This window comes from Sarcophilus harrisii, chromosome 5, assembly GCF_902635505.1.
Source record: "Sarcophilus harrisii chromosome 5, mSarHar1.11, whole genome shotgun sequence".
In the NCBI taxonomy this organism is placed as follows: Eukaryota; Metazoa; Chordata; class Mammalia; order Dasyuromorphia; family Dasyuridae; genus Sarcophilus; species Sarcophilus harrisii.
This window is the reverse complement of record NC_045430.1, coordinates 73,524,735-73,551,933: the sequence shown is the minus strand read 5'-3', so window position 1 is coordinate 73,551,933 and position 27,199 is coordinate 73,524,735. Positions and strand designations below refer to the sequence as shown.

The window sequence follows — 27,199 nt, the reverse complement described above, 5'->3', positions numbered from 1 at the left end:
TCATCTGTAAAATGAAAAGTATTAATATCCCCTATTTCTCAGGGTTGTTGGAAGGATCAAACGAGATAATATTTATAAAACATAAAATTCTGTGTAGTTTTGAGCAATTATGATTTATTGTTATTGCTGTTATGAGGAAGGATTTATATAAATGTGATCTCTTAGGAATCTAACTATATTGTCTTTGGTATGCCTTTGTATGTTCCCAAATTTTGGTAGGGGTAGAAATAGAGTACAAGATTCTAGAGTTTGCATATCCTATATTCTTTCCTTTTTAGGAAATCAGGACAAAAATTGCCTTTCTCTAGTTCTATAGTACCTCTTCTATCTTCCAAGGTCTTCCAAGGCTGACCAAAGAAATCTCACTTGCCAGTTCTTTTAAAATCATGGAACATAGTTCTTTAGTGTCTGATTGCTTGAATCAATTGAAGAACATAAGAAATCTTATAGTTGAGTATTTCAGTCTTATTACTGAAACTCTTGTCAAGGGATGTCAGAAATGTTGCTCTATTCTTTGTACTATCTTTTAAATTGATGTTCCAATTAAATTTAGTATTATTTATTAAATTGACATCATCTATCATTTCATTATCACATTATTGTTACAGGTTATGATCTATTTCTTAAATCCACCTTCTAAATATTTTTTTCTTTGCATGTAATGTATAGTATGTCTACAAAAGAATATTACTCTCTTTTTCCTTTCATTAAGAAGGCAACTAGGTAAAACAGTGGATAGGGGGCTGGACCTAAAATCAGGAAGACATATTTTCAAATCCAGCTTTAGTAACTTAATGTGTGACTTTGATCAATTTACTATTATCCCATCTGCAAAATGGAGATAACAATAGCACCTCCCTCTCGGGGTTGCTAATAATAATGTGCGATGATATTTATAAAACACTTTGCAAGCTTCAATCTTGAATATGCAACAGCTTTATTAATCCTTACCACCTTATCACTATGTTCCTCCATACTCTGTGTTGCTAGATTTCATAACCTGAGGATATTTTCTTAACTTGAAGAGTAGGTACAACTCTGCATTGGTAGAGGAATTTCCCTATTCCAATCAAATCAGAAGTCCAGTCCAAATATGCTTAATTTATAATACTTCTCTCCCTCATCTATCATGTAGCATAGTTCTTTTGACTAAATCATATTCTTTTACAACCACATACCATGCAAAAGCCCTACCCTACCAAGTTTCAATAGTGATACTTGTTAGATCAACTTTTCCTCTTTGCAATAGAATCTCTAACTCTGCTTGTTGCCCAAACTTTAAGCAATTCCATGGGATTTACTACTCTTTTCTTCTTCTTTTAATCATTGGATTTCAACCAATATTCTTATTCTTCTTGTGTATGTGCTATTCTCTGTCCCTTGAAAAACCTACATGGATATTTCTGTCCTCTTTTTCATTTCAGTTTAAATCCTAGTTGGTTATATTTACAAGAATCCAAGCAAAGAATTTTTATCAGGTTTTCTGTTAAGTATGCCCCATATCTGACCCTTTATTTCTATACCATATATTGAACTGTAATTCATAAATAAAAATTCTATTAAAAATACCATCTTTTTAGCCAGCTTTTCACTTTTGAAGCCTTTCTCTTCTGAAGCCCCTGTTTTCAATTGGAACTAATGTTGACCCAAAATGTCTTCAGTTTTTTTTTAATTCTTCCTAATTCTTAGGTTTCTAGTTTCTGGTAGCATCATTAATCTCCACATAAGTAACAAAAAAATTACTCATGGTCATTGGGTTTAAAAATTCTTCAGAAATTCTCTGTATCAATTCATAATAATGCCCATGAAAAAGCAAAAACAGTCCCTTCCCTAGAACACTCATATTCTAATGGGGAGGAGAATATGTAAATAAATAGATACATGTATGATCAGAAGAGATAAGAAAGTTTTTAAAGTTGCTAATCATTCTGGAAGAGGACAAATGACATCACAAGGATGATGACAACTTTTGCTTGTGGATTGGATTAAGTGAGGCAGATATGAATGTTTATCTGCTTCACTCTCTCCTTCAGGGTCACTGAAGTCCAGAGACAAGACAAAAGTCAAAATTACTGGCAATGAGGGATTGGAAAAATCATACTGCAAAGAGTGGAATTTGAAGGACCAGGCATTTAACATTCTGGGCAGTGGGGATAGCCAGTATAAAGACACAGAGACGAGAGACAGAGTATTAAGTTTGAGTAGAAGACATAGTCTAGTATAGCTGGATAATAGAATGTGTGGAGCAAAGTATGGGAAGAGTAGAAAAAATAGGAAGGGATCAGGTTGTGAAGAGATTTAAATGCCAAACAAAGAGCTTAACCTTCAATCATGGGTATGATAAATGAGCTACTGACATTATTAATGGGAAAGGGAAAGACCAGAGAACTATGTGGCAGGGACTATGTGGACAACTATGTGGACAACAGATCGAAATAGATGAAAGGAGGCAGGGATTCCAATTAAAAGTCTCTTGGAAATGAGTTAAGGTGAAGAATTTATATATGAACTAGGCTGATGGTTTTTATGAGTAGAAAGAAGAGATGTTGTAGAGATAGAAAGGGTATGATCCTCCATCTGCAGAGCTGTCTAGTTTCAACTCTGCAGAATAAGATATCTGTCTCAGGATAAAGTGATCATTTCTAAGCACATCACCATGTTGCTACCTCACGTCTTGGATGCTGCTTCCTTTAGTCTGTTTTCTTCTCCCATCGAAGATCTGGTGGATATGGTACTGAATCCTCCCAAATTCCACTATTTATTTGTATAGGATTTTGACCTGCTTCATTTCCAACCTGTAACAGTTTGCCCTTTATAGGCAACTTGGTAGCTCCCCCACCCCACCATCTCATGGGCTCACAATATTAATGACAAACTTAGTTAAGATATATGATTATCTTAGCTCTCTGCAGCTCAGATGATCCAACAAATTCAGCTTCTTTGATAGCTCAGCTTATAGATGTAAGCTATCAGACCCAGCTGTGACTTGTTTTAGAAATTCTTAGAAGGAAGTCCCCTTTGGCTTTGAGACACTATAGTCCTGAGATTTGTGGATCAGGAATCAGGAGTAAACCCTCATTGGGCTCAGTGAGGAATTAAAAAAGGTATGAGACATAGCTCATGCTTTAAATTTACCTACAAGAAGGGGACTGCATGTGCTAGTCTCAGATTCAGGAAAGTCCCGAGTTCCTGCCTGTGACATTTATTAACTTTATGACTATGGACAATTATTTAACCTTTTAAAGATCTTCACTTTCTAATTCTGTAAAATGGGAACAGTGACTGGTAGCACATAAATCACAGGATGTGATATAGTGAATAGCCACAGGGCTATTGTAAAGATCAAATGAGAAAATATATTTACAAAACAACAACTTTGAAAGGTTTCAAACTCCATGTGTCAGCCATCACTAAGAAATATACATGTATATTAGTGAAGAGGACAGCATTACAACCTGATAGAATTAAATGGCTCTAATTAACTAAATTTTCAACTAAATTCAGCTAAATAGTTCAGCTAGGACAATTGTGGAATAGGATAATATATTATATAGTGTTAACTGAACAGTTCAATGTGAACAAAAAGTTAAAGGGATCATCAGGAAGAGATTCATGTGCTCTTAAGCTAGGGCCTTAAAAGACATATAGGATATGGACAAATACAATTTGTGGAAGGTATTCCTGGCAAGGTTATAGTTGGGAAATGTAGGGATTTTTTTTAAAGCTTAAACCAAAAGTCTGAGAAAAATGTATCAAAGTATTTCTTAAACTCACTTCAACAATTTTACTTTAATAAAAAATATACATATATACCAGTTTTTTTGGGGGGGAGTGATTCATATAATTTCTGACCTTGAAATGAAAATACATTTATTTACATATTGAAAATATATATAAACTTCAAACAATTCTTAGGGATTACTTCCAAATAATCAAAAACACACTGCCAAATCATTTAGATCAAATTTGATGCAATGAAATTTGTTTTGTATCTCTTTGCTGCAGTACATTTTGAAAGAAAGAAAAGTTTGACAGCAAAATGACAATGTCCTAAAAATAAACTGCTGGTATTTTTCTCAGGTTTTGCTTTGCTTTTCTCAATCTCAGGTCATTTCAGAGACTTAATGGCAGAAAGAAAGCATTTGAATCCCCTTCTCGTCTTCCACCTTAATAACAAGTTTTTTCAGCAGAGTGTGGATTTCTCTTACCCGCTTTTCCCTTTTTAAAAAAGAAAATATCCCTCAAACTAAACACTATGCCTTCAAGGTGCTTCCAGATTTTAATCCATGTTAACCTTCTTCCTTACTCATGCATCTGTACTACAGACAAAAACAAAACAAAAACACGATTGTGAATATGAGTACAAATGTACACACCACAGTACAAATATATGTTCATATACAAATTTGGTATTGAAAAATATTATTGGAATAACTATAATTGCAGCTCCAGTAGTGTAAATGTGGAGAAAATGGCATAATTCTATTAGAGGAATCCCTTAGATAAAATTTCCATCTTTCCAGCCAAGTTCTGAGCCTTTGGTTCCTATCAAATCTTTTCTCAGTCAGCTGTTGTACTCACAATTGAGTGATGTGAGGCACTCCCTCCCAATCAGGGCTAAGTGTTCCCAGACCTATGCAGAAAATCCGGGGTTCTTTTTCGAAGAGCTGAATACAGCTGAGTTCTCAACTCAAGCAGTGGGCAACTAAAAAAAAAAAAGATTTCAAAATTAAAATACTAACCAATCAATACTGAAATATATTTTAAAGACATTTTGATATACCTACAGTGTATATATAACATAACATTCTATGGTAATATAGTTATGGCTAGAAATTGTTTTTTATTCCAGTATGGTTTGGGACTTTGAAAAATAGCCATATCTTTTCTGGATTAAATCTTTACATTTGGTATTAACCCAAAGGTAATTTGGGGTGGGGGATGATATGAGAAAAGCTGAACCTAATGGTTTCTGAAGGTTTTCTGTTATTTAAGGATGAAAAATGGTGAATTCTTCCCCTTTAAAAACGAACTTTGACCTTTGGGGTGTTCATATAATTCAAAAACTGTCTAAGCTATGAGCTTAAGGCTTGGCAGTATTGAAGTTTTCTCTGAGAAAGGAGAATCAAGACACACTGAAGGAAGTGCTTAAGTATTTTTTAGTCCTCCAAAAGCGTGGCTGACCATTCTTTCCTGGTTCTTGGGTAGAGTTCTCCAATCACAGCACCCAAGTTGGGTGTGCACTGCGGAGCCTCAGGAAGACAAATTTACTACTCCGTTCCATTCTTTCTTGGAGAAAAGTTAAAAAAAAAAAAAGCCCTTTCAATCATTAAAGATCATCACTCTTCTCTTAGTCTCGAATCATTACCAATATCATGCATTTCTTTATTCCCTTTTTTCTTCTCCCATTGACTCGAACCTGACACTCCTAAGCCGCAAGAGTTGTCCTAAATTGTTCTTTTTACTTAACTGAGAGCCAGGCAACTCCTCTTTCCCTCTCTACTAGGAACCTGAACGCCGAAGTACGGTAATTTGGAACCAGGTTTAATTTCTCTCTTTTCTTTCACATGCCAATCTTGGGTTACGTTCCTGGGACACTGCGATTCCCTATTCTACTCCCTTTAAACCACGGTCTGGACTGGGACATGAACGGTCCAGAACACGTGAGTGTGTCTCAGTATGGAACATGTGCTGTGCCTCCCCACTGCTGCTGTATTTCTAATGTTTTCTCTGGCCTCGGTCCAACTCCCAATCTCTAGTTTTGTGTGTGTGTGTGTGTTTTCCGCCCTGCCTTCTCTTTACGTCCCTCTCTTCCTTCTATGTCCCATCCTACCGCCAGCAAGACCCCCGGCCAACGCACAGCCCCTTCCTATTTTATCGATCCGTGGGCGGGCACTATCCACTCCCTCCCTTTGGCTCTTCATTCCAGTTGAGTCCCTGGGTAAGGCTCCGCCGAAAATTCGCAGCCGGGGCAGCGCAGCCGGCACTCGGACCAAGGGAGACTCTGGGGCTCTCAGTCTCGGTCTTCTCCGCCCCCTACCCCATTCCGCTCCGATTTGTTTTCAATGAGAGCTCTTGTGCCTCAGCAGCCGCTCCCGCCGCCAGAGACACCCGCAGTCTCGCAGCTTGCCTGAAACACTCACTCCTTTTCCATGCCTTATTTGACTTGGTTCTGACCCGATCTGAGAGCAACAGCACTCTAAGCCCCCACGCCCCCACCCTAGCCTGCTTTCCATAGGCAAAAGTTTTTTTTTTCCCTCCCTTTTTAAAAAAAACAACTTTATTATTATTATAAAAGAAGAGAGTTTAGGGGAGTTAGAAGGGGTATAAAGAAAGGGACGTTTCCCATTTAACATTGCAAACGATACAATTAGCTAAAGGCTGCTACTTCCTCAGAGTGGCTTCTGAATTGCTCCTCGTAGCCAGGATCCCCTGCTTTTAAACTGCCACTAGAGGAGATTCTCCCCCCACCCCTTCAATCTTCCTCCTCCTCCTCCTCTTCCTCTTCCTCCTCCTTCTCCTCCTTCTCTTCGTCCTCCTCCTCCTCCTCTTCCTCCTCCTCTTCTTCCTCCTCCTCCTTTAGCACCATCACTCTCTCTTCTCTTCTCCTCTCTTCTTTTTGGCAGCACCAGGACGTCCGGTGCGAATGGTGGCAGCAGCAGCCTCAGCAGCACTAGCAGCAGCAGCAACAGCAACAGATCTTGTCTAAACCTGCCCCCCTTCCCTCACGCCCCTATCCCCCACCTCCTCCTAAAAGGTGCTGGGAGGATTTTTCGGTGCTGAGGAGGAGCGGCTGCAGCAGCAACAGAGGCAGAGGCGGCAGCGGCGGCGGCGGCGACGGCGGCGGCGGCGGCGGCAAACAGCAGCAGCAGCAGCAGCAGCAGCAGCAGCAGCAGCAGCAGCAGCAGCAGCAGCAGCAGCAGCAGCAGCAGCCGCAACAAACAGCAGCAGCGGCGGCCGCGGCGGGAGCAGCAGAAGCAGCAGCAGCAGCAGCAGCAGCAGCAGCAGAAGTCAGAATGAGTGCAAGAGGTGAAGGAGCCGGTCAGCCTTCCACTTCCACCCAGGGACAACCTGCAGCCCCGGCGCCTCAGAAAAGAGGACGAGGTCGACCCAGGAAGCAGCAACAAGTCAGTAGGAGGGGAGGGGAGGGGAGGCAATAAACCCAAACCGACCATTTCTTATCCAATACACCTCATGTATTTGACCCCGAAATCCAGACAGACTGAGAAACTGGAAGACTGAAAGGTGACCCGTGCAGAGCTCCTAAATTCCTCCCTCTACTCTGTCCTGGAAGCTGGGGGAATCGAGGGGGCGCCCGGGTCTGGGAGGAGGTGTAAAGGACAAAATAACCCTCCGGGTGACGGGTGGCCCCTCTGCGCATGGGAGAGGCGCGCGGGGGGCTCTGGGGGATGAGAAGATGGAGAGGGAGTAGGAGAAAGGGAACCTCGGGAAGCAGAGCTGGGGCTGGGGACTCGGGAAGGTGAACAGTGGAAAGAGGGAATAAGAAAGGAGGTGAGAAGTGTTTTTAAGGAAAACATCTTTCTTGAACTTTCGCTATTGTGCCAGGCTGTGCTGCGTCTGGGGCTTCCCCAATGTAAATCTGTAACTCGGAGCCTCCGGCAGCCGACCAACCAGCGCTCTTGCGTTCGTTTCGAGCTGATTTTGAAATTGCAGGAAGAGAAAGAGGTGGCAGTGCTGTGCTGGTGGCGGAGAAGGGAATTGAGGGGCTTCCCTGAGCTGTCTCTCTCCTTGCTCTGGGCGGGCTGCTCTTGAGTCCGAGCGCTAAGAGAGAGAGGGAGAAAGTTCCACACTCTCCATCTCAGAGACCTGGAGGGAAGATGGAAAGGAAAAGCAGCTCCGTTGCACCCCCTCCTTCCTCCTGCTCCTAGTTCAAGTCACCTCTAGCTCCCACTCCCTACCCCCGGTGGCTCGATTCCATTCACCTCCCTCCTTACAAAGAATGCGTGGGGACCGAAGTGACACTGGGGGAGTCTGCAATCTCCTCTCCGTTACCAAGAGCTCTTTAATAAGGAGACCAAACTCATCAGGTTCTAGGGGCCTGTAAGGGTTAAGGTGACCCCAGGAAGTTGCTACAGGAGAAAACTCCCCCACACCCCAGCAAGGTCGTAGGACCAAGATCCAATAGAGATGAAAAGGGCCTTTTTATGAACTTAAGAAGGTTGAAAGTTATTGGGTTGATTCCCTTGTCTTCCATCACCACCGCTGCCCCACCCCGCCATTACCCCCCACCCCAGTTCCTTACCCACTTTGCTCAGAAATGCATAAATTAGACCTTACTTTTCCAGAGTAAATCGGTGGGGGGTGGGGAAGGGGCGAGAGAGTGGTGACTGGGAATCTAAGCACAGTTGATGGGTTTTGTCTGCGGATGCAACCAATTAAGCGTGCAGCTTTGCTGGGCGTCGTGGAGGGGAGAAGGCTAGAGGTTTTGTTTGCTGTAATTTCCATGCTTTGCTAGTAATTATTGAAAAGGAAGATGCCCAAGGCATCCTAAGATTCTGAACTTTAAAACGTTTACATTGGTAAATTCTCTTGAACCCCATTCAAATGGCAAATAGAACGAAGGGAAAATCCCCTGTGGTTTGAGACTAACAGCAGCCCGAAGACCCCTTCTCAAGGTGGAGAAAGCAAACGGTTTTTGCCCTCGTTCTATTCTACCTCCGAGAAATTCAGAGTATACCGTTTGGAAATCGAAAAAGCAGAAGCAAAAATGAAACCGCGCAACCCCCTCCCCACCTTCAGGTTCCCCCATCCCGTCCCGTCCTAAGAGAACTTTAAGGGTTTGTTTTACACCTTTTATGATTTTTTTTCTGTGCCCCCAAACTTCAATCCTATTCTATCCCATACACCCACTCACACTATTCTCCACTTATAATTTCCTAGGGGAAAAAAAATTCTAAAGTTGAGCGAAATCTGGGAATGTGGAGATTTTAATTTTGCATTAAGCTAAATTCAAAAAAGGAGGGAGAAAAGAAAGAAAAAAAGAAAAGAAAAATGTATATCTCAAAATCTAGATGTGCCTATTATCGCTTCAGTACTCTATAGAATTTTGGTAGCATCCCTTCCGAGTTTTCCTAAATATACATATGCAAATTTAAAAGACTTTTAGTCAGATTTAATTTAACCACGGGCTATCCTTAATCAGTCATGCCACCTAATCTGAATGAAATGTTCACTATTCAGGACCAGAAGGGTTTCCTAGACTTGATGATTCATCGTTTAAATATTTATGATCTGTACTATTCAGAATTCATATACCATTAATGAGTTGATTAGTTACTATAAAAGTAGGAACATTTAACCATTTTTTTTTAGTAGAGGTTTTTTGGTTCTTGTTTTTTTACCCCATGGTATCCCAGGCCTTTTTCTTTCTCACAATCCTACTCTTCAAGCTATCTCCATAAAGAATTTCCTAGGAAGAAAGTTTCCTAAAGAAAATGTGTTGTTTACTTTCTAACAAAAGACAGATTTTCAAAAGACTATGCCAGCTATCCGAAGGAAATGAATTGAAACAACTATCCCGATATTTAAAACACCCACCCACCCCACCCCCACACAAACTGCCTTAATTATCTGGACATTTCACGAAAAAGGATTATTTTGACCTGAAAAAATCTAGCTAATTGCTCCAATCCTTCCCAGTGAATGTGCATATAGGATTGTAGTGGAAATAGTATGAATGTAAGTTATAAGTATGAAAACAACTAATTTGTAGTCTTAAAGAAAAATCTGACTATAAATTGTCTTTCAATTTTCCAGAATGGGATTATAATATGAGCTACATATTACTGTTGATAATTGTGTGTAAAAATGGATGTTATATTCATGATAAATGATTTCATTTTCCAGGGTTCCCAGTTCAGGATTGTAAGAAATCAACATCTTAAAACACTTAGGATTGCTACCATGTCATTCCTTTGTTAACTTTTAGAGTTGAAATGACGACTTGTTTTCATATGCAAAGCAGAATTTTCTCTTTGAACACTTAGGTTCTACTACAGTTATTTCCTCTCTGTAAACTCATCATTCATTTACACATGAATTGCATGTGGTCTAAAAGTTCAGTTGAGCAGTTGTGACTGATAATAAAATTGGAGGGAAATTTTACTTTAGACTTTCTTGCCACAACAGTGTGTTTTTCTGTGTTTAGGAACCAACAGGTGAGCCTTCTCCTAAAAGGCCCAGAGGAAGACCCAAAGGAAGCAAAAACAAGAGTCCTTCAAAAGCTGCCCAAAAGGTGAGATTTCTAGGGAAAGATCTCCCAACACTATCATTTTCTCAGTAGTACGTTTCCTTGTCATTTCAATCTCTGAAGGTTCAAACCTGAGGATTTGTTCTATTTGGATAAACCAAGATACATTTCTAAGGTTTTAAGATGTAAAATGGGATTTAACCTCTTTTTTTCTTCCTAGGAAGACTCTAAGGACAAAATCTATGAAGACAATTTAGTTATTTTGGTTATATCTATCTCTTATCTTCCTATCTATCTATCTATCATTTGCCTGTCTACCCATCTATCTCTATGAAAAAAGGAAAAAAAAAAAAAAAAAACAGGGATAATATCAAAAGGGAGGAGAAAAGATTTCAATGTAAGTATTGAGTTCTATACTAACTAAGGAAATTAAAAAAACAAATCAAACATTTTGCCTAGTTATAGAATTTAATTTTTTTCTTAGAAAGAAATGAAGATTCATTTCCTGTATCCTTATTTACAATACCACTTCAAACCAAATCCCTCTATTAAAGCTAAGTGCTATGTCAAACATGTGGTAATTCAAAGTAAATCCAATTATGTGTTGATGGAAATAAGTGCATTTCTTGAAATTTACAGCTTTAAAATGTGATGGTAATGTAAACTGATTGGGAATTATAACCACAGTGACTTACAATGGATATTGTTGGATAATCTATTTATTTCAAAGAGCTTCCTTATTTTATTTTTGGGGGAAGGGTATTAAGTAATCATCAGGTCACTTTATCAGTTTCAACAAATTTTAACAAATACAGTGCTGGATTTCCAAAGTCCATTTAATAATTTGTGATGTAGTACAATGCAAAACCCAGTCAAGTCTAAGATTCAGGGTCTCTTAATAAACTCTAAATGACAAGTTCAAACAACAGTTTCTTTCCATTGGCTAAATTTGTTTTGCAAAGTTTTGTATAAGAATCCATGCTATTGCATTGATGTTGGAGAATTTTTGGTGAACAGAATGAATTACGTGCAGCCTTGAAAATAAATATAGGAGTCAGGTTTCTCAGCATGCAACACTAAAAGGTCAGGACTAGTCTCCTAACTTGAAGGTATGCAGAATGGTTGACAATAAAACCTCAATGTGTTTAGAAATAAATTATGATACTTGGTGTAGATAGTTATCTGTCTCCAGTAGATCTCTGAAGAGTTGTGTATGTGTGTTGGAAAAGAACTAGGGGCTCATGTAAATGTGGTTAATTTTTCTATGTGGTTTACTTTGTGCCTGTGGGCACTGGCCATGTCATATGTGATAGTTTCAATGTTATACATTTCCATAGCAACTTGTGATAAATATTAAGTTATTGAGGGGGCGAATATGGTTTCATGTCTTTTATTTTTAACTGTTTTGAATAGCTAGTTGAATGATTATATTTATAGTATGTGTGTTTAAATTCACATTTATTTCCCAGAATCTAGATAAGGATTGAGCCATATTTTAATTAATACATCTAGAAGTGACTGATGATGAAAATTCTCATATTTTATATTGAAAACTAAGAAGGAATAGCTTAATTATTTGAAAGAGTTAATTTTCTGTTAGGTTTTTTTTTTTTTGACATTGAATTAATGAAAAGTAATTTTAGTAAAAAAAAACAAACTTTTTTTTTAAACAAAAAAGCACTCTAATTTTATAAATAAGTCCAATGAAATGGGATGTTATATCATGCTAAGTTTGTGACAAAGGATTAAATTTTGAAGTAATTGGTGTTTTAAAAAAAAACCATTGTGAAGTCTTCCAGGAAAAAAATCTTTACATTTTTCCTACATGAGTGATTTTAAAGTTCAATGGAGGGAGGGGAGGGACAATATTTTTTTAACCTGCTGGAATCAAAGAGGAATTTTAAAAAAGGTGAATTAGATATATTCACTTGATAACTATGAAAACTCAAAGCCCTGCCTAAAAAGAAAACCATGAGACATGTGCCTCATTTGCCTTTTTAAAAAACACCCTAACAAAACAGTACTGTCTGTGCTCCTGAGTTATGTCTGACTTACTTTTAGTTTCTTTCATGACAGCCCTTTTAAAATAGGCATGCATCTTATACTCTATACACCAGACTTTGGTCAATTTACAGATGTCTAGAAGAGTGGTTGAAATTTTCAGAATTGAAACATGTGTCCAAATGCACATTTTCTCTCTATTTTTTTTTTTTAAAGAAACTGTCCTTTCCCTTAAATCTCATAATCTTGCACTGTCAATCCAAATTATACTATTATTTCACACAGTTCTCCTATGAAAATTCTAGTTATAAAGGCAAACCAGAAAACTTGCCCACAAATTGTCTTATTTCCCTTGATCTCACAAATTAGGTTTTTCTTTGGAAGAAATATTTCTTTGTAATTTGTAAAATAATGAATTCTTGATGCTGAAAAGTAAGGTTCTGACTTCTGAACTAGTATGCATAAATTTTGTCAGATCCTTTACAAAAGAACTTAGTTGCTAAACGTATGGAGCCAAACTTTCTTGAAGGATAGTTATGTTTTTCCAAGTAAATCTATTGACATATTCAAAAGAGTTCACATCATGTAAAGTGTAGAAAGATCATTAGAATTCGGAGAAGATGATAGAAGGCTCCATGGTTATCTATTTTAGTGTTCTTTTGTAAATTCTTGCACATCATCATGAAAAATATATCACAAAAACTAGTAGAATACCTTAACAACCACATGAACATTAAAAATTATTATTATTATGTTGTCAACAATAAATACCTTTAAAATGGTAGAAGAAAATCTTACACTGGAATTGGATTTGTGTTGAGTGTTTAAAATTTCTTGAGGCATGATGTTTCTATACTTATGGAGTTTGTGTTTGGTTGGACTTAGTAAACTGGCCTTGGGGCATTTGAAAACAAACTGTTCTTGTTAGGAAATTAGCTATGTGAAACTTGACAATGCATGCAGAATGTTGCAAGACCAATTGGACAACCCATAAAGTAACAATTACTATGATTTCCGGTCAGGCACATATAAAAATTGACTTAAGCATAATATAAAACCTATTCAGAAATTAACAAATACAACTTATAATTTTTGACTCCTGGAGAGAGGGAGGGAGAAAAAAGAACAACTGATGTTCTGTTTAAAATGAAGGAAAAGAAAATGACTATATGTGTCTAGATTAGATGTGTGCCAGTTTCTAGTATACTGATATCCTTCAAATGAGGGTTCAGAATTTTCTCCTGAGTAAATTTCATGTTGGTGTTGTTTCAAGTTAATCAGATGAAAAATAACTAAAAAGGTTATTTTCTTTTTTTAAAAACAAATAATACATAAAAAACAAAAATATACTTTTAGCTTTTTTATTTGGTTTTCTATTTCTTACAATGAGAGAAATGCTTTTCATTAGTTGTTCTCCCAGTTCTTCATAACTCTTAGTGCCTATCAGATTTGCATCTTTAAAGAAATATAGTCATAATGTTTCCCTTGTTGAGCAAGAAGAAAGCAATGTTCTTCAGCCATTGTTTTTTTGTTTGCTTTTTATATTTTATCATAGTAAAGAACATCATGTAGGTCACTTGCAAATATTTAGTATATAAATTAATATTTTTTTAGATCAAAAGCTGATGATCACTTCAGCTCTCTTGAAAACCTTTCTCTAAGATTGAATTAAATTTTAATTGGAGGGAAGTTAAATGATAAGGAAGCCTCAAGGTGAGAGAAATCAATTGGACTTTGATATTAGGGCCAATTCTGTTCTTGAAAGCACAATGGAGAATGTTGTTTATTGACAAATTCAAGGAAAATGATTTGGGGCTTATAATAATTCTGTGCTATTAAGAGTTGTAGTTTTATTCTTCCAGAAAATAAAGGTCATGTTGATCTTACAGTGAGGAGGGCTGGGAGTTGTCTCCATATCTCTGTCTACATTTTCAAGGAAAAGGCCAGAATTTAGCCAGTTGAAGATCTTGAAAGTCCCCAAAGGGAATTTTTCCCATTCTTGTTTTCAAATTTTGGCATGAATTATTTGCATAATTACATCATAATGATTCCTCTTTGGCAATGTAGGTACATCTTCAATCTACCACAGTTGACATCATCTTTTCCCCATACCGATTTCTATTTCTAGAGATTATATTCAAAATAAAGTAAGAAAAACAAATGCATTATCATTGTTTCGGAAAGGAGCGAGTTGGAGAAAACCCTGTTGTTCTATTTCTCTTCACTAGAGTTGACAGCAGCCTCTTTTCAGAAAGCTATCAATTACTCTGACTGACCTATACTGCTGATACATTTTTATCTTGAGGTTTCAGCAGATCATTTTGCGAAGGAGATAGGGTATACAAGATTGCGATTATGTTGCATTTGGGTTCTTACTTGACAAGAGATCGATGCCAAAGAGCATTTTGTGTCAGTTAAATTATTCATACCTGTGGTCTTGTCTTTGTTAATTGACTTAATGCTTTTTCAGAGCCCTCTTGGAACTGCATGGGTGGTAATGGGCCATACAAATTCCACTGGACTGTCTGTTCTTGGTTCCATGTTATCAGCCATGGATCTCTTTCCTGTTAGAAAGGAGCTAATGGTGAACAATGACTCATTAAATGGAGCATTAACTGTATTTTTGACTGTTTTTTGTTTAAATGCCCCCCCTCCAGGTTTTTGAATGGTACTTTCTATTTGGTTTATCCAGGTACAGTGTGAACATTCTACTAGTTAGTTACTTGCTAATCTCAAGGGCTCTGCTTAGAAATTGCCTTTGAGAAATGCCATTGTTATTCACTATTTTGGTTTTTAAAGAAAAAGGTAGAGGAAGTGGGTAAATTTTTAGTTCTGATCATCCTTTCTCTTTTCAGATCATTCTCAGTTCTGATTATCCTTTCCTTTTTTTTTGTTTTTTTGTTTTTTAGTCAGCATTGTCTGATATTGTTTTGTTTTGTTTTACTATATTGACATTTATATTATGAAGTCTCTGTGTATCATGTTAGATGTTGAAATATAAGCTTTTTTTATGCTGAAAGCTGACAACATTTTAAAAGTATTAACTACAAAATAAAAGGAATGGTAAGTTGTTCTCAAATTGTACATCACCAAAAATATGCTGGCTAACTTTTTTGTGACATAAAGACTTATATAACATATTTAAATTATTTTGAGATATTGAATTTATATAGGGGTAGGGAGTGCAAAAGAAGACTAGGAAAGAAAATGGTTAACAAAAACAATAAAATTGTGTCTAACACTAGTTTATAACAATCAAACATTCCATATTTATTTTCTGGTTATGGTAATATTTTGTTTTTATAAACAAATTAGGTTCTTTATATTTTGAAATGATTACCTGAGGAAGAAAGAAAATACCCTTTGTAGACTTTTCTACTGAAAATGCCTTTAAATAAAATATTTGTTGTCATTACAGAAAAGCTTTTATTTTGATTATTATGTTTTTGTATTAGAATTTTTTTTTCTCCTGTTTATTCTAACAGTAAGATATGAGAGTATAGTGCAAACTTTAACTTGAGAATGTTTGATAAGAGGTACATAAAAGCAAGGATTCTTACTTTATCTTTGAATTTCAGGTTAGGGTTTGAGATGTAGTCCACTATCAATTTATAGGAGTGGAGAGTGGGTTATTTACACTTTCTAGCTTCTTTCCTTCCTTTTTAAGAATAAAAAATATATGGGTTGTTTTTAAGAGGTTTTTTTTTAATTAATGAGAATTTATTTTCTCTTTTTCTCCTCCTCTTCTTGAAGAAAAGAAAAACCCTTGTAATGAATATGCATAATCATGTATTAAATTCTCACAATGGCCCATGTTCTAAAATGTAAGTTTCATTTTGAACCTTGACTACACCACTTTTCTGTCCAGAGATGGATGCCATGTTTCATCACAAATCCCAGGAACTATGGTTGGTCAGTGCATTGACGAAAGTTCTTAAGTCTTTAAGTATTTGCCTTTTCAGAGTTGTCAGTGCATTGTTTTTTCCTGAAGTTACAAGTTTCCTAATCCATAAAATTAAAAGGTTTGACCAAATAATCTCAAAGTTATCTTTCTACTTTAAAATTTTCTTTCATTCCAAGGAGAGAATAATATTGGAAAATCTAAATATATAATAATCAAAGATATTAGTAACATGGTTTCAAATACAAATTAAAAACAAATTTGCCAGAATCTCTTGTTTCTTAACCAATTGTTTTATGCACAATATATCATTACTTCAGTTTCAAAAACTTATTCTTATATAATGCATTATCATTTCATGGATTGGCAAGTCCCTCTCCCCTAGACTTCCTTCCAAAAGCATTAAATTTTGAAGCATAAAACAAAAAGAAAATGAAGAAAGAGATGAATAAAGGGAAAAGACCTTCAAAGTCTGTGGACATTTGCAGAAGAATTCTAAAACTCTCCTAAAATTTTTGATTCTTTAAAAGGCAAAATTCTCATTTCCCTTTAAAAGGAGAAATCTGTATCATAGAGATAAGTATAATTAAATGAGAGGTTAGAGATAATAAATTTAGTTGCTAGCAAAGAACATCATTTACCTACCCTTTTTTGAAAAGTAATATCTTGGGAAACATTCAATATAGCAATGAATGAAAAAGCTAGTGTTATGATCAGTTAAATTTCCAAGCATGTCTGTTTATAATACTACTATTTTGTTGGCCCTTGTGCAGCTTAAGTTAGAATGACTGCAGGATAAAGGTTTCAAGCCTCTCAAGAGTTAGCCATGGAAGACAGCTAAATAGTATTTCTTTAAGAAGCAGTCTCAGGAGGGGATTTCAATTTTCATGTAACATTGGTCTGAACTACTAAAGAACAAGTTTGCTTTTTTTTTTAACAATCTGAATGATAATCATGATTTGCCCTTTAGTTAGTGGTATGAGTTTTATTTTTGAGTAGGTTCATTATCAATAAGATTTTCACTTAAAAATCATCATATTTGTTCTGTTAAAGAAAGGCTGGTCTCTGTACTTCCCAGATCAGATCTTTTCTTTGTGGAGTTTGCTTTCTCTAACTCTAAAATAAACTGAAACCCTTTTATAGTATATAGCTCAATTATTACATGGCAAGTTTATTTATCTAGAAGTGCAGCAATATGGTACAATGGATAAAGCATCAGGTCTGGAGTCAGGAAGACCTGAATTCAAATCTGACTTCAGATACTTATTAGCTGAGTGACCCTGGGTAAATCACTTAGCCATGTTTACTTCACTTTCCTTATCTGTAAAATTAGCCACAGAAGGAAATGGCAAACTCCTCCAGTATCTTTGTCCAAAAAAAAAACCTTACAAAGGGTCATAAGATATCAGACACAAATAAAAACAGTTGAAGAACAACTTTATCTAGTAAAGTATATATGTACATGTAGGGGAATCTGTTAGAAATTAGTAATTGCTCAGCATCATAGAGTATATAAAAAAACATTCTTTTCTTGTTATAAATACAGAATGTCTCATTTATGAGGGAAAAAACATCTCAATCACAGCTAAAAAAAAAAAAAAAAAAGTTCACATTGCATTTAAAGCATTGAATAGAGATACAGACCAAAAGGGCAATGGAGAAAGTCTAAGGCATATTGCAAAGAATAAACCAACCAAAAAAAAAAGAGAATTTGCCATGGGAAATTGATTTTACAAAAGATTCCTGGGACCAGAGTCTGTCTTTAGAGGTAATTCCTCCCCAGGGAGTTGGAGTTAGATTTAAGATTTCTTTTTGTTTCAGTTGTATTTTATTTTTCCAAATACATGTAAAGGTAATTTTCAACATTCCTTTTTTTTTTTTTTTTTTTTTTGCTGGGGCAATTGGGATTAAGTGACTTGCCTGGGGTCACACAGCCAGTCAACATTAATTTTTATAAAACTTTATGTTCCAAATTTTTTTCTATCTCCCTTCTCCCCAAGACAGTAAGCAATCCGATATAGGTTCCATATTGTTATGTTGTATAAAAAAAATCAAATCAAAAAAGAAAAAAAATGAGAAAGGAAAAAAAAGCAAACAAACAACAGCAACAACAAAAGGCAAAAATCTATGCTTGGATCCACATGTTCAGTCTTCATAGTTCTCTCTGGATGCGCATGGCACTTTCCATTACAATTCTATTGGAATTGCCTTGAATCACTGCATTGTTGAAAAGAGTCAAGTCTAATGTATACATATATTGTATTTAACTTATACTTTAACATATTTAACATGGATTGGTCAACCTGCCATCTGGGGGAAGGAGTGGGGAAAAGGAGAGGAAAAGTTGGAACAAAAGGTTTTGTAATTGTCAATGCTGAAAAATTACCCATACATATAACCTGTAAATTAAAAGCTGTAAAAGAAGAAGAAGAAGAATACTATTAGAAAATACAAAAAAAAAAAGAGAGAGAGAAAAGAGTCAAGTCCATCACAATAAATCATTATATATAGATTTGAGATTTCTAATGATTTTTTAGCTGTATTTACACATGTTGACATTCTTGTGCATTTGGGAAAGTATCTAAAAACATAGAACAATTTTAAATAATTGAAAATTCAGATTCATATTAGGTTTGATAAAATAAGTGGGGATATTTTTCATGGCATAATTGATCTGTTATAGTAATTGGCAAAACTACCTAATAACTGTGAAATTAAAAGTGGTAGCAGAGATTATTTTTTCATGTACATAATCTGGAAGCACATTCAACTAGATTAATGTTAATCAGTTTAAATTGATGCAGTAAAATGTAAAACATTACATTTTGGCTCATAAGTTTGTTTCATATTAGTGCTATTTCTTGCATAATAATTTTGGGGAAATATTCTAGACATATGGAAAAGCTGTTAGTATTTGAAAATGATACCAGGAATGTGATGCAGATGTAACATAGGAAGTTAGATCCCCTTTGATCTGATTGCTATGATTGATTTAGGAATTAGAGGTACCAAGAGGAAAAAAAATTATTTAGGAGACAATTCCCTTCCTTTGGTTAATAATTTGCCTTAAGTATTTGAATGTATGTGTTACTGTGTATCTCAAGTTAATTTGATTTTTGTAAATAATACAGTAGACACTGGAAAATTTGGAAATCTTATCAAAGAGCATGGTTTGAAAATACTCTAGTTGTCAAGGACTAAGCATGTTGGAAATGTAACCAGAATGTGAACTATTGTGTTTAAAATGATAAATTTGGTTACACTTAGATATCTGAACAATACGTGAGTATAACTCATCCAAGTAACTTCCATCTTATTTTTAAGTTTATTAATTTATAGCAATTAATGTTTTTCTAAGATTCTCATATAGCCCTAGCAGTTGCCTCCAGGCATCTTCATAAATGTTCCATATCCATGTACGTAAATTCCTGAAAAGGCCTTGAGTAATGATGATGATGACAAGTAACATTTTTATAGCACCTACTATGTGCTAACGTGTTTAGCAGATATTATCTCATTTGATCCTTACAATAAGTCTGGGAGGTAAGTACTGTTATCCCCATTTTATAGATGAGGAAAGTTTAAAATGAGATGAAGTCCAAAGTCACACAACTAGTTAGAGTAAGTAGATGGAACAGTGGATAGAGCACTGGTCTAGAGTCAGGAAGACCTGAGTTCAAATTTGGCCTCAGACTCTGGGCAAGTTGCTCAGTTTCTTCATCTGTAAAATGAGCTGGAAAAGGAAATGATCAACCACTACATTATCTTTGCCAAGAAAACCTCCCAAAGAGTCATGAAGAGTTGGACATAACTGAACAAGAAAGACTGATGATATTACAATTATTGCTTTTGTAAGTAAGCATTTACAAGGGTCCTGTTGCATTGTATTTCTATCTTAGGGAATAGCAATTTTCCTGTCAAAGAAACTAAGTGATCACTTGGAAGCTCTTTTCTTTATCCTTGTATCCTTAGATCTTCTATTGGGTAGATTACATTGGCAAGAAATCAAAACATATCCTCATACAGTTTCAAGAACATTTATCTTTTGAAAGAAATGCTTATGTGTTTAATAAAATAGGAAGCATTTATGGAGTTCTTTATGAAATATACATACTATATATACATTATGTCATCTGAGCCTCAAAATAACCCAGTGAAACAAATGCTATAGGTATCATCCCCATTTTTCATATGAAGAAACTGAAACTCAGAGTAAATTTGTTCATGGTCACAAATTCAGTCAGCACTGAAGTACGAATTTCAACATGTCTTCCTGACTCCTAATTGAATACTTCATCTACTATTATGTCATCCTGTGTGTTCTGTCTGTCTCTTTATCTCTCTGTCTGTCTCTGTCTCCTCTCAGTGTCTTTCTGTTTTTATCTATCTGTCTCTCTGTGTCTGTCTGTATCTATCTATCTATCATCTATCTTTCTATCTACCTATCCCTCCCCGCTTTGTTTCTGTCTCTTTCTCAACTCTATCTATCTCTCTTCTTTCTCTTTATGTCTCTCTTCCCTCTTTCTCTTTCTCTGTTATCCGTCTCCCCTCTCTCTCTATCTGCCTCTTTGTCTCTCCTTTTTCCATATGGATAAATATGCACACACATACGCACATATATGCATGTATCTATACCCGTACATATACATTGCATATGTTTCTATGGGTTGCATGTCTGCTTATATAGTCATATATGCTTAAATTACTACAATGCATGTAAACTATCTTTTTCATATTTTTTCAGTTGAGGTTCTGGAGGAAAAAAATGTTGAGAACTTAAGAAATATTTGATTTTATGAATAATGTAATGAAAGATTTGAAAGAGAAATCTTTTCATTATAGATTGAGAAATGAAAGCCAAGCAGTGTATGCTCAATTAGTTTTACTTGTTTTCATTCACTTTAGGGAAGATCATAGTCTTTATATTTCCTAACAGAGGTTAAAGTCTCTCTTGAACACTTTCTTTTGAAATGAGGATAACTGGAATTTATTCAAAGATAAGTATTAGAGCAGAAAACAAAGAGCTTTTGAACCAGCCATTCAGCTCATCAATGAACATAGAATAACTCTGGACAACATGTCACATGTCCAAATATTACTAAACAGTGCCAGGATATTAATCATTTACTTGGATTTCATCCTTTTCCTTCCAGAAAGCAGAAGCCACTGGAGAAAAACGACCAAGAGGCCGACCCAGGAAATGGGTAAGTAATAAAATCCCAGTTCTATTTTCTTATCTTTTGACTTCTCAGAAAAAAACTCTTGGTATTATCTTGTGTATGTTGGGCAATTGGCAGTGGGAGGAAATATACAATTCTTTATATGGATTTTTTTTGGATCTCTTTTTTATTATGATATTTTATTTATTATCAATTGTGTAAGGATGACTAATTCCAGCCTCCTCAAAATATACTCTCCTGTACATTTGTTTCATTTTATTATTTTCCTCTTCTGAGCATCATCTATATAATTGTTGTTCCTTCTTCTCATTCCTGGTAAGAACCCAGGCTGTATCTCAGAGTTGTTGCCTTAACTGGATATATATGGCAATATAATCAACACAGAAAAATTATTTTCATTCTAAGAGGCTCTGTTTATACACTCTCTCCCCCCGCCCCCCCACTTAATAGTGTTGATTTATGTGGATTTCAATCTTTCATTTTCTTCTGATTTTGTGAATCTTTGAGTAATAGGCAATAGAGAGAGTATCACAGACAAACTATTTAGCTTTAGATTCTAGTAGATCCAAGGACATTTATTTTCTGAGAGTAATGACTTTTATATCTCAAAAACATGAAAGAAACCTCCACTCTTTATTCAAAGCAGGATAACAATGAGATAGATCACTTGGTCCCTCAATGAACCACAAAAGTTAAAAAGACAATAGGAAATACAGGAATTTGATTTTAATGGTAATAAAAGTCAAATAGTATGGTTATAATTTTGAGACTTTTGACATGTAAAACTTTATTATAGATGTAACTCATTTCCTATAAGGTGTATATATATATATATTAATTTGTCTTGAAACAAGACATTAATTTTTAATGTTATTTCTCTGAGAGAGAGCTGCTGCACCTTTTCAGTTGCTATTTTCCATATCTCCCCTTTCTATCTTTCCAATGGAATTAAGAAGAACCTCACCAAAAGTATTTAAGGTCCATCACTTAATAAAGAAGATATAATCTATGATATGTTTTTCAGTGATTTTTTTCAGGATGTTCTTCATCCATCCTGTTTTTTTCATTCTCCACCTGAGAAAGTGGTTAACTTTTCCTTCCTGGCTATTTCTGCCTATATTTTACTTATATTATACATTTTAATCTCTTCATAATTGCAATCTTATTTTTTTTTATCTTTCTAAGAAGTAAAACATGGAGTAATTTGTCTTAAAATTTTTTTTTCTGTTATCTTGGACATAAAGATATCTAAAATCTTGGCTTTTTCTTATCTTCATGTTGGGTTAAGAGATGAAAGACTATGTATCATTGAAATGCTTGTATTAAAAGATTTTGTGAGAACATCTGAGCTATTGTCATTAACTTCAGTGAGATGTGATTCCTCACTGTTGGCTAAGAATGGAAAGAATTGTGTTGTAGATTATTGAAAAATCTCACTTGGGCTCCTTGAAGATTTTTTTTTAACTATAAAAGAGGAAATAAAAGAAAATTGTACATTTGTTTATAGACTGAATACTTTGGGTTTATTCTTCTTAAATTAGCAGGAATATTGTGCCAGTAAATGAGAGATTACATTTAGTGAAATCCTTTGATGAACAATTTTCTCTGAAGAAGTAAATTATTGACTTTTCCATAGAAAACAAACTTGTATTTTGTAGCAAATTTAATTGTTTCCAATAGTGTCATTCACTTATTTCCTTAAATTAGAGGTATATGTTTTAAAGTCAATGGTTTTACTGGGCTCAATGCTTTGGAAACCAATGTTTTTCCTTTTTATTCCTCCAATGCTTACTAAACCCATTTGCTTTTTAAAATATATCTTACATATCATATGTATTAATGGTTTAATGTAATTGGATGGGTATGAAATGTATGGGATTTCTTCTAATATGTCTTTTTACTATTTTTGAATTGGGTTTCAAGTCTAGTCTTTTGTTGCCCTAAATACAACTCATATTACTTTTGTTGGTAGAGAAAATGTTATTATTATTGTGAACTATTTGAGGCTAGAATATTTTTGATTGATTGGTTGATTGGTTCTTGTCCATTGTTCTTGAAGAAGACCAAAATGACATCACTGTGTTAGTCAAGTTAGTGTATAAAGAAAGCAGGGCATAATTGTGCAATTGCTTTTTTTCACACATTTATATTGTGAAAAAATAAGTTGGATTACCTTCTATCCTTCCCTCAGAATGCAGTGAATGAGACTGCATTCAAGTCATTAACATGTCTACCTAAGTGGAATATAAAAGGTAAGCCCCCAATTTTAAGTTCTCTCCATTCCCAGCTTGTATCATAAAGTATCTGGGTATTCTGTCATGCCTTCTAAATCTTTACTGAGTATCACTGAACCAAAGAATTATCAATTACTACTGTGTAGCTTATTTTCTCTTGGAAATAAAGAGTAGAACTATTTACATCTGACCATTATTTTCCTAAGTTTGCAACCTTTTCTAGTAAGTTCAGAGGTTTTGTGTCATATGTTGTTCATCAAACTGAAAAGTAGTGGTTTTGTTTCCTTCAATACGGACATGCAAAGATGGACTGGTTAGCAGACTACTGTCAAATTCCAGTAGCTAGAACTTCTGCCCATTCAAATTAGACATTTAACCTTGGTAATGCTCAGTTTTTGCCTAGAAAAAAAATTCTATCTTGTGTTTTCGTTAGTGATGCACTATATTTAGAAATACTCATATTGAGTATAGTACCAAAGGGGAAAAAATGAGTGGAATTAAGAAAAAGGTTTAACTAGCAGAATGCTATCACCAGATACTACTTTGCCAAAACAACTCACATTTTAAACTGAAAAACAAGGTAATATACAGTGAATTCATGGAAAAAGAGATGCTTTTCAATGTTTTGTTTGGAGTGTTTTTGTTTTTGTTTATTGTTGGATTCATGGTGTTTTTCTTAAAAGGCAAAGAAAATTAGCAATAGAGGGGAAATGCTCCTAAGTTAGAATTTAGTGGTTTTAATAGAAAACAAATAGCAGCATAGAAGATACTATGGTTGACCCAGAAACTGACCCAAAAGACTATCGTCTGAAGCTTAACTTCAGTCACTACAAAGTTACTTAACAAATACCAGTTGCTTCCACAAGTTACTACTTTTCCCTTTATTTGGCAAATGGGTGTATACTGTATGTTGATTGAAAAGTAAGCATTTCCATTACATTTATTAGCAATCATCTCTTTTGGGGGGATTAGTTGTTCTTTCATTTGAGAACTTGTGATATAGGAAAGTGATGTAATTTTATTTGGTAGTTAAACTTGTGAAGTTTCTGATAATACAATAAGGAGTTTTTGTTTTTCCCATTTTGCAGAAGTCCAGACATTTGAATGACATATTGGAAGAGGGGATGGATAGAGGACTAAATAAAGAATTATAATGAAATCTATTATAAACCAGTTAGATTGAAAACTCCTACAAGTGTCACCAGCATGGTTTTTCTCCTAAAAGACTCAAGCTTCAATTTATTGGAGAAAATTAAAACTTGATTTTTGAGGCTGAAGCCTTAAAAGCATATTTAGATTACCATTTCTATTTATTTTCTTCCAGATATTTGTTGTTCCAGATATTTTTTCCCTTTCTAGCATTTTCTGATGTAATATCCACATTATTTAAACTCACACATGATTCTCTAGCCTTCAGAAAGGACTATCCAATGGTACTTGCAGATACATTAGTATTGTAATAGATTTGCAAGTAAAAAAACACAACTTTGGCATAAAGAAAAGCAATTATGGTAGCAGAGTGTATAAGGGGAAACCATTTTTCTTCACCATTGGAAACTTAAGAAAACATATTTGAAAAAGTAGAGTTCTCTTTAAAGCATAAGACTTTCTAAGTGAATCACACAATTATTAAAATACTAATCTCCTAATGCATACAATCTGTACATAATAGTGAAAGTAGTCTTTTATAGTCAGCCTTCCTCTTTACAAATAAAACAATACTTTGAAAACCCAACTCTAATCCTATAAAAATGGGGGAGGGGGGTAGAAAAAAGAGGAGGAAAAGGAAGAGGAAGAGAGACAGAGACAGAGAGTTATAAAAAATGATCTGTTAAAACCTGTACTAAATGTTAATATATTTAGGGTAAAATTAGGATTTTCGAATTAGGATAAGAAGAAAATAAATTCTACTTAGGATGTAATCATTTAATTTGACTTTCATTGTGTCCATATAAAAGTTTATCTATTTAAAAAATTTAACACTGGAGTGCTTATATTTCATGTTTTGAAAAACTTTTAAAAAGTGAACAATTTCCTGGGTTGTTAAACTACCTATTCTTTGTATTCTAATTCTTTTGGTAATGGCTAAGTGATATCCAACAGTTGATTTTCATGAAGGAAAGAGCACATCAAAGACTGCTCTGGAAAGGATACCATATTGCCATAATAATTATATGATCTTTAAAAACCACAATTTTGTTGGAATATATTGTGGCTGATAGATGTTGTTTTGTTTTGTTTTTGCCACTGATGACTAGATAGTAAATTGCTTTTGGAAAAGTGCTTCAGATAAATGTCCCTGTTTATTTTACAACATCATCATATCAATACAAATCTGACAAAGAGATTTGTCTTTTTTTCTCTTTGCTGACAATTACCAATATCTTGAAATTTCTTAACTATTGTTGGGTAAATAATATTCAAAATTTGCATAGTAGTTTTCTCCATGGAATTTGAGTATTTGAAAAGTAGCATTTAATGCCGTTTACAACAGAGAGGAGAACTATTGTGTTATATTTAAGAATGGTTAAAATTTTTAAGACTTTTATCTCCATTCACTGCTCTATTTTAAATCTCTATGACTGAACGTTGAATAATGAATTGAGAAATTAAAATTTCTTATTAAAATCAATTAAAATTTTGACAGTGGCCATTTTGTTTACCAAGTAATATTTCATAAAGTTTAAATGTTCATATTCAGAATTAAGAACAATCTGAGTAATCAAATGTTTTTGAATAAAGCAATTAATTTTACCCATCTTTTCCTTTCCTCATATTTAAATAAGGAAAAGTAATGCTGCCTTACTGAACAAGAACATCCTGTAGATAACTAACGGTTGTAAAGCACTTTATGGTTATAAGACATTTTTAAAAGCTTTATTACTACAACTAACTCTATTATCCGGGGACTGGTTATTCAGTTAGTAGATTATCCAGTTCCTTCCACTTTTTTTCTCATCTCTCCTGTTGCCTGCCCTTTGGCCATCTCCCTGCTCATTAGTGCTTCCACCAGATGGTTGGCAGGGTCAGGAATAGAAGATGAGAAAAACGCAAAATAATTTTACTGCTTGTTAGCATTCTGGTAAAAGATTTGGTAGGGAAATACCATTAATGGTATACAGGAGCTTTTCAGATTATCTGTAGATTTAATTAACTCATACTATTCCAACTCTTATCATTATTTCTAGATTTTAGGCTATTTGATGACAAGTGATTTAAAACATCAATGTATGTTTATGTGTAGCTGTCTATCTATGTATGCTATTGCTTTTTTCTAGGATGTTTTAGTTAGAAACTAAATGTCTTCGATGTTATTCAGATCTAAGTAGGAGAATCTCAGTGGCACTGTTGAGTAAAAAAGAAAAAGACAAGACTCATTTATTATTGCCCGTGTTCAAATCCTAAACAGTTTAACTAATTCTATTTTTGTTTTTAATGATATATTAATGAAATATTAGTTATCAATATTTCTCAAATATGTTAATAAAATTATTCACTAAACATTAAAATTGATAATTATATAGTGCCTTAAGACTCACATATACTCTCTCATTTGAAGCTTATAGTGAAGAAGGTTGGTTTAATGGAAAGAGTAGCATCTTGGGATTCATGAAGAAGGAAAACCTTAATCTTCTATAATTATCTTGGGTAAATCATTTCATCTCTTTCAATT

The 27,199-nt window shown here is 34.8% G+C and overlaps 1 protein-coding gene across 2 annotated transcripts in view; it reads left to right on the top strand.

Annotated features, from left to right (window-relative positions):
* Nucleotides 1-6,964: 6,964 nt before the first annotated feature.
* Nucleotides 6,965-27,199, top strand: part of HMGA2 (high mobility group AT-hook 2) — a 188,576-nt gene continuing 168,341 nt past the window's right edge. The window contains exons 1-3 of one of the 2 annotated variants that reach the window (XM_031940878.1): nucleotides 6,965-7,127; nucleotides 10,169-10,255; nucleotides 21,266-21,316. In XM_031940878.1, the coding sequence (XP_031796738.1) occupies nucleotides 7,017-7,127; nucleotides 10,169-10,255; nucleotides 21,266-21,316 (249 nt within the window). In that variant the 5' untranslated portion in view covers nucleotides 6,965-7,016. Of the gene's footprint in view, nucleotides 7,128-10,168; nucleotides 10,256-21,265; nucleotides 21,728-27,199 lie in introns of those variants that run through there. The other variant, XM_031940877.1, reaches the window with a different exon arrangement.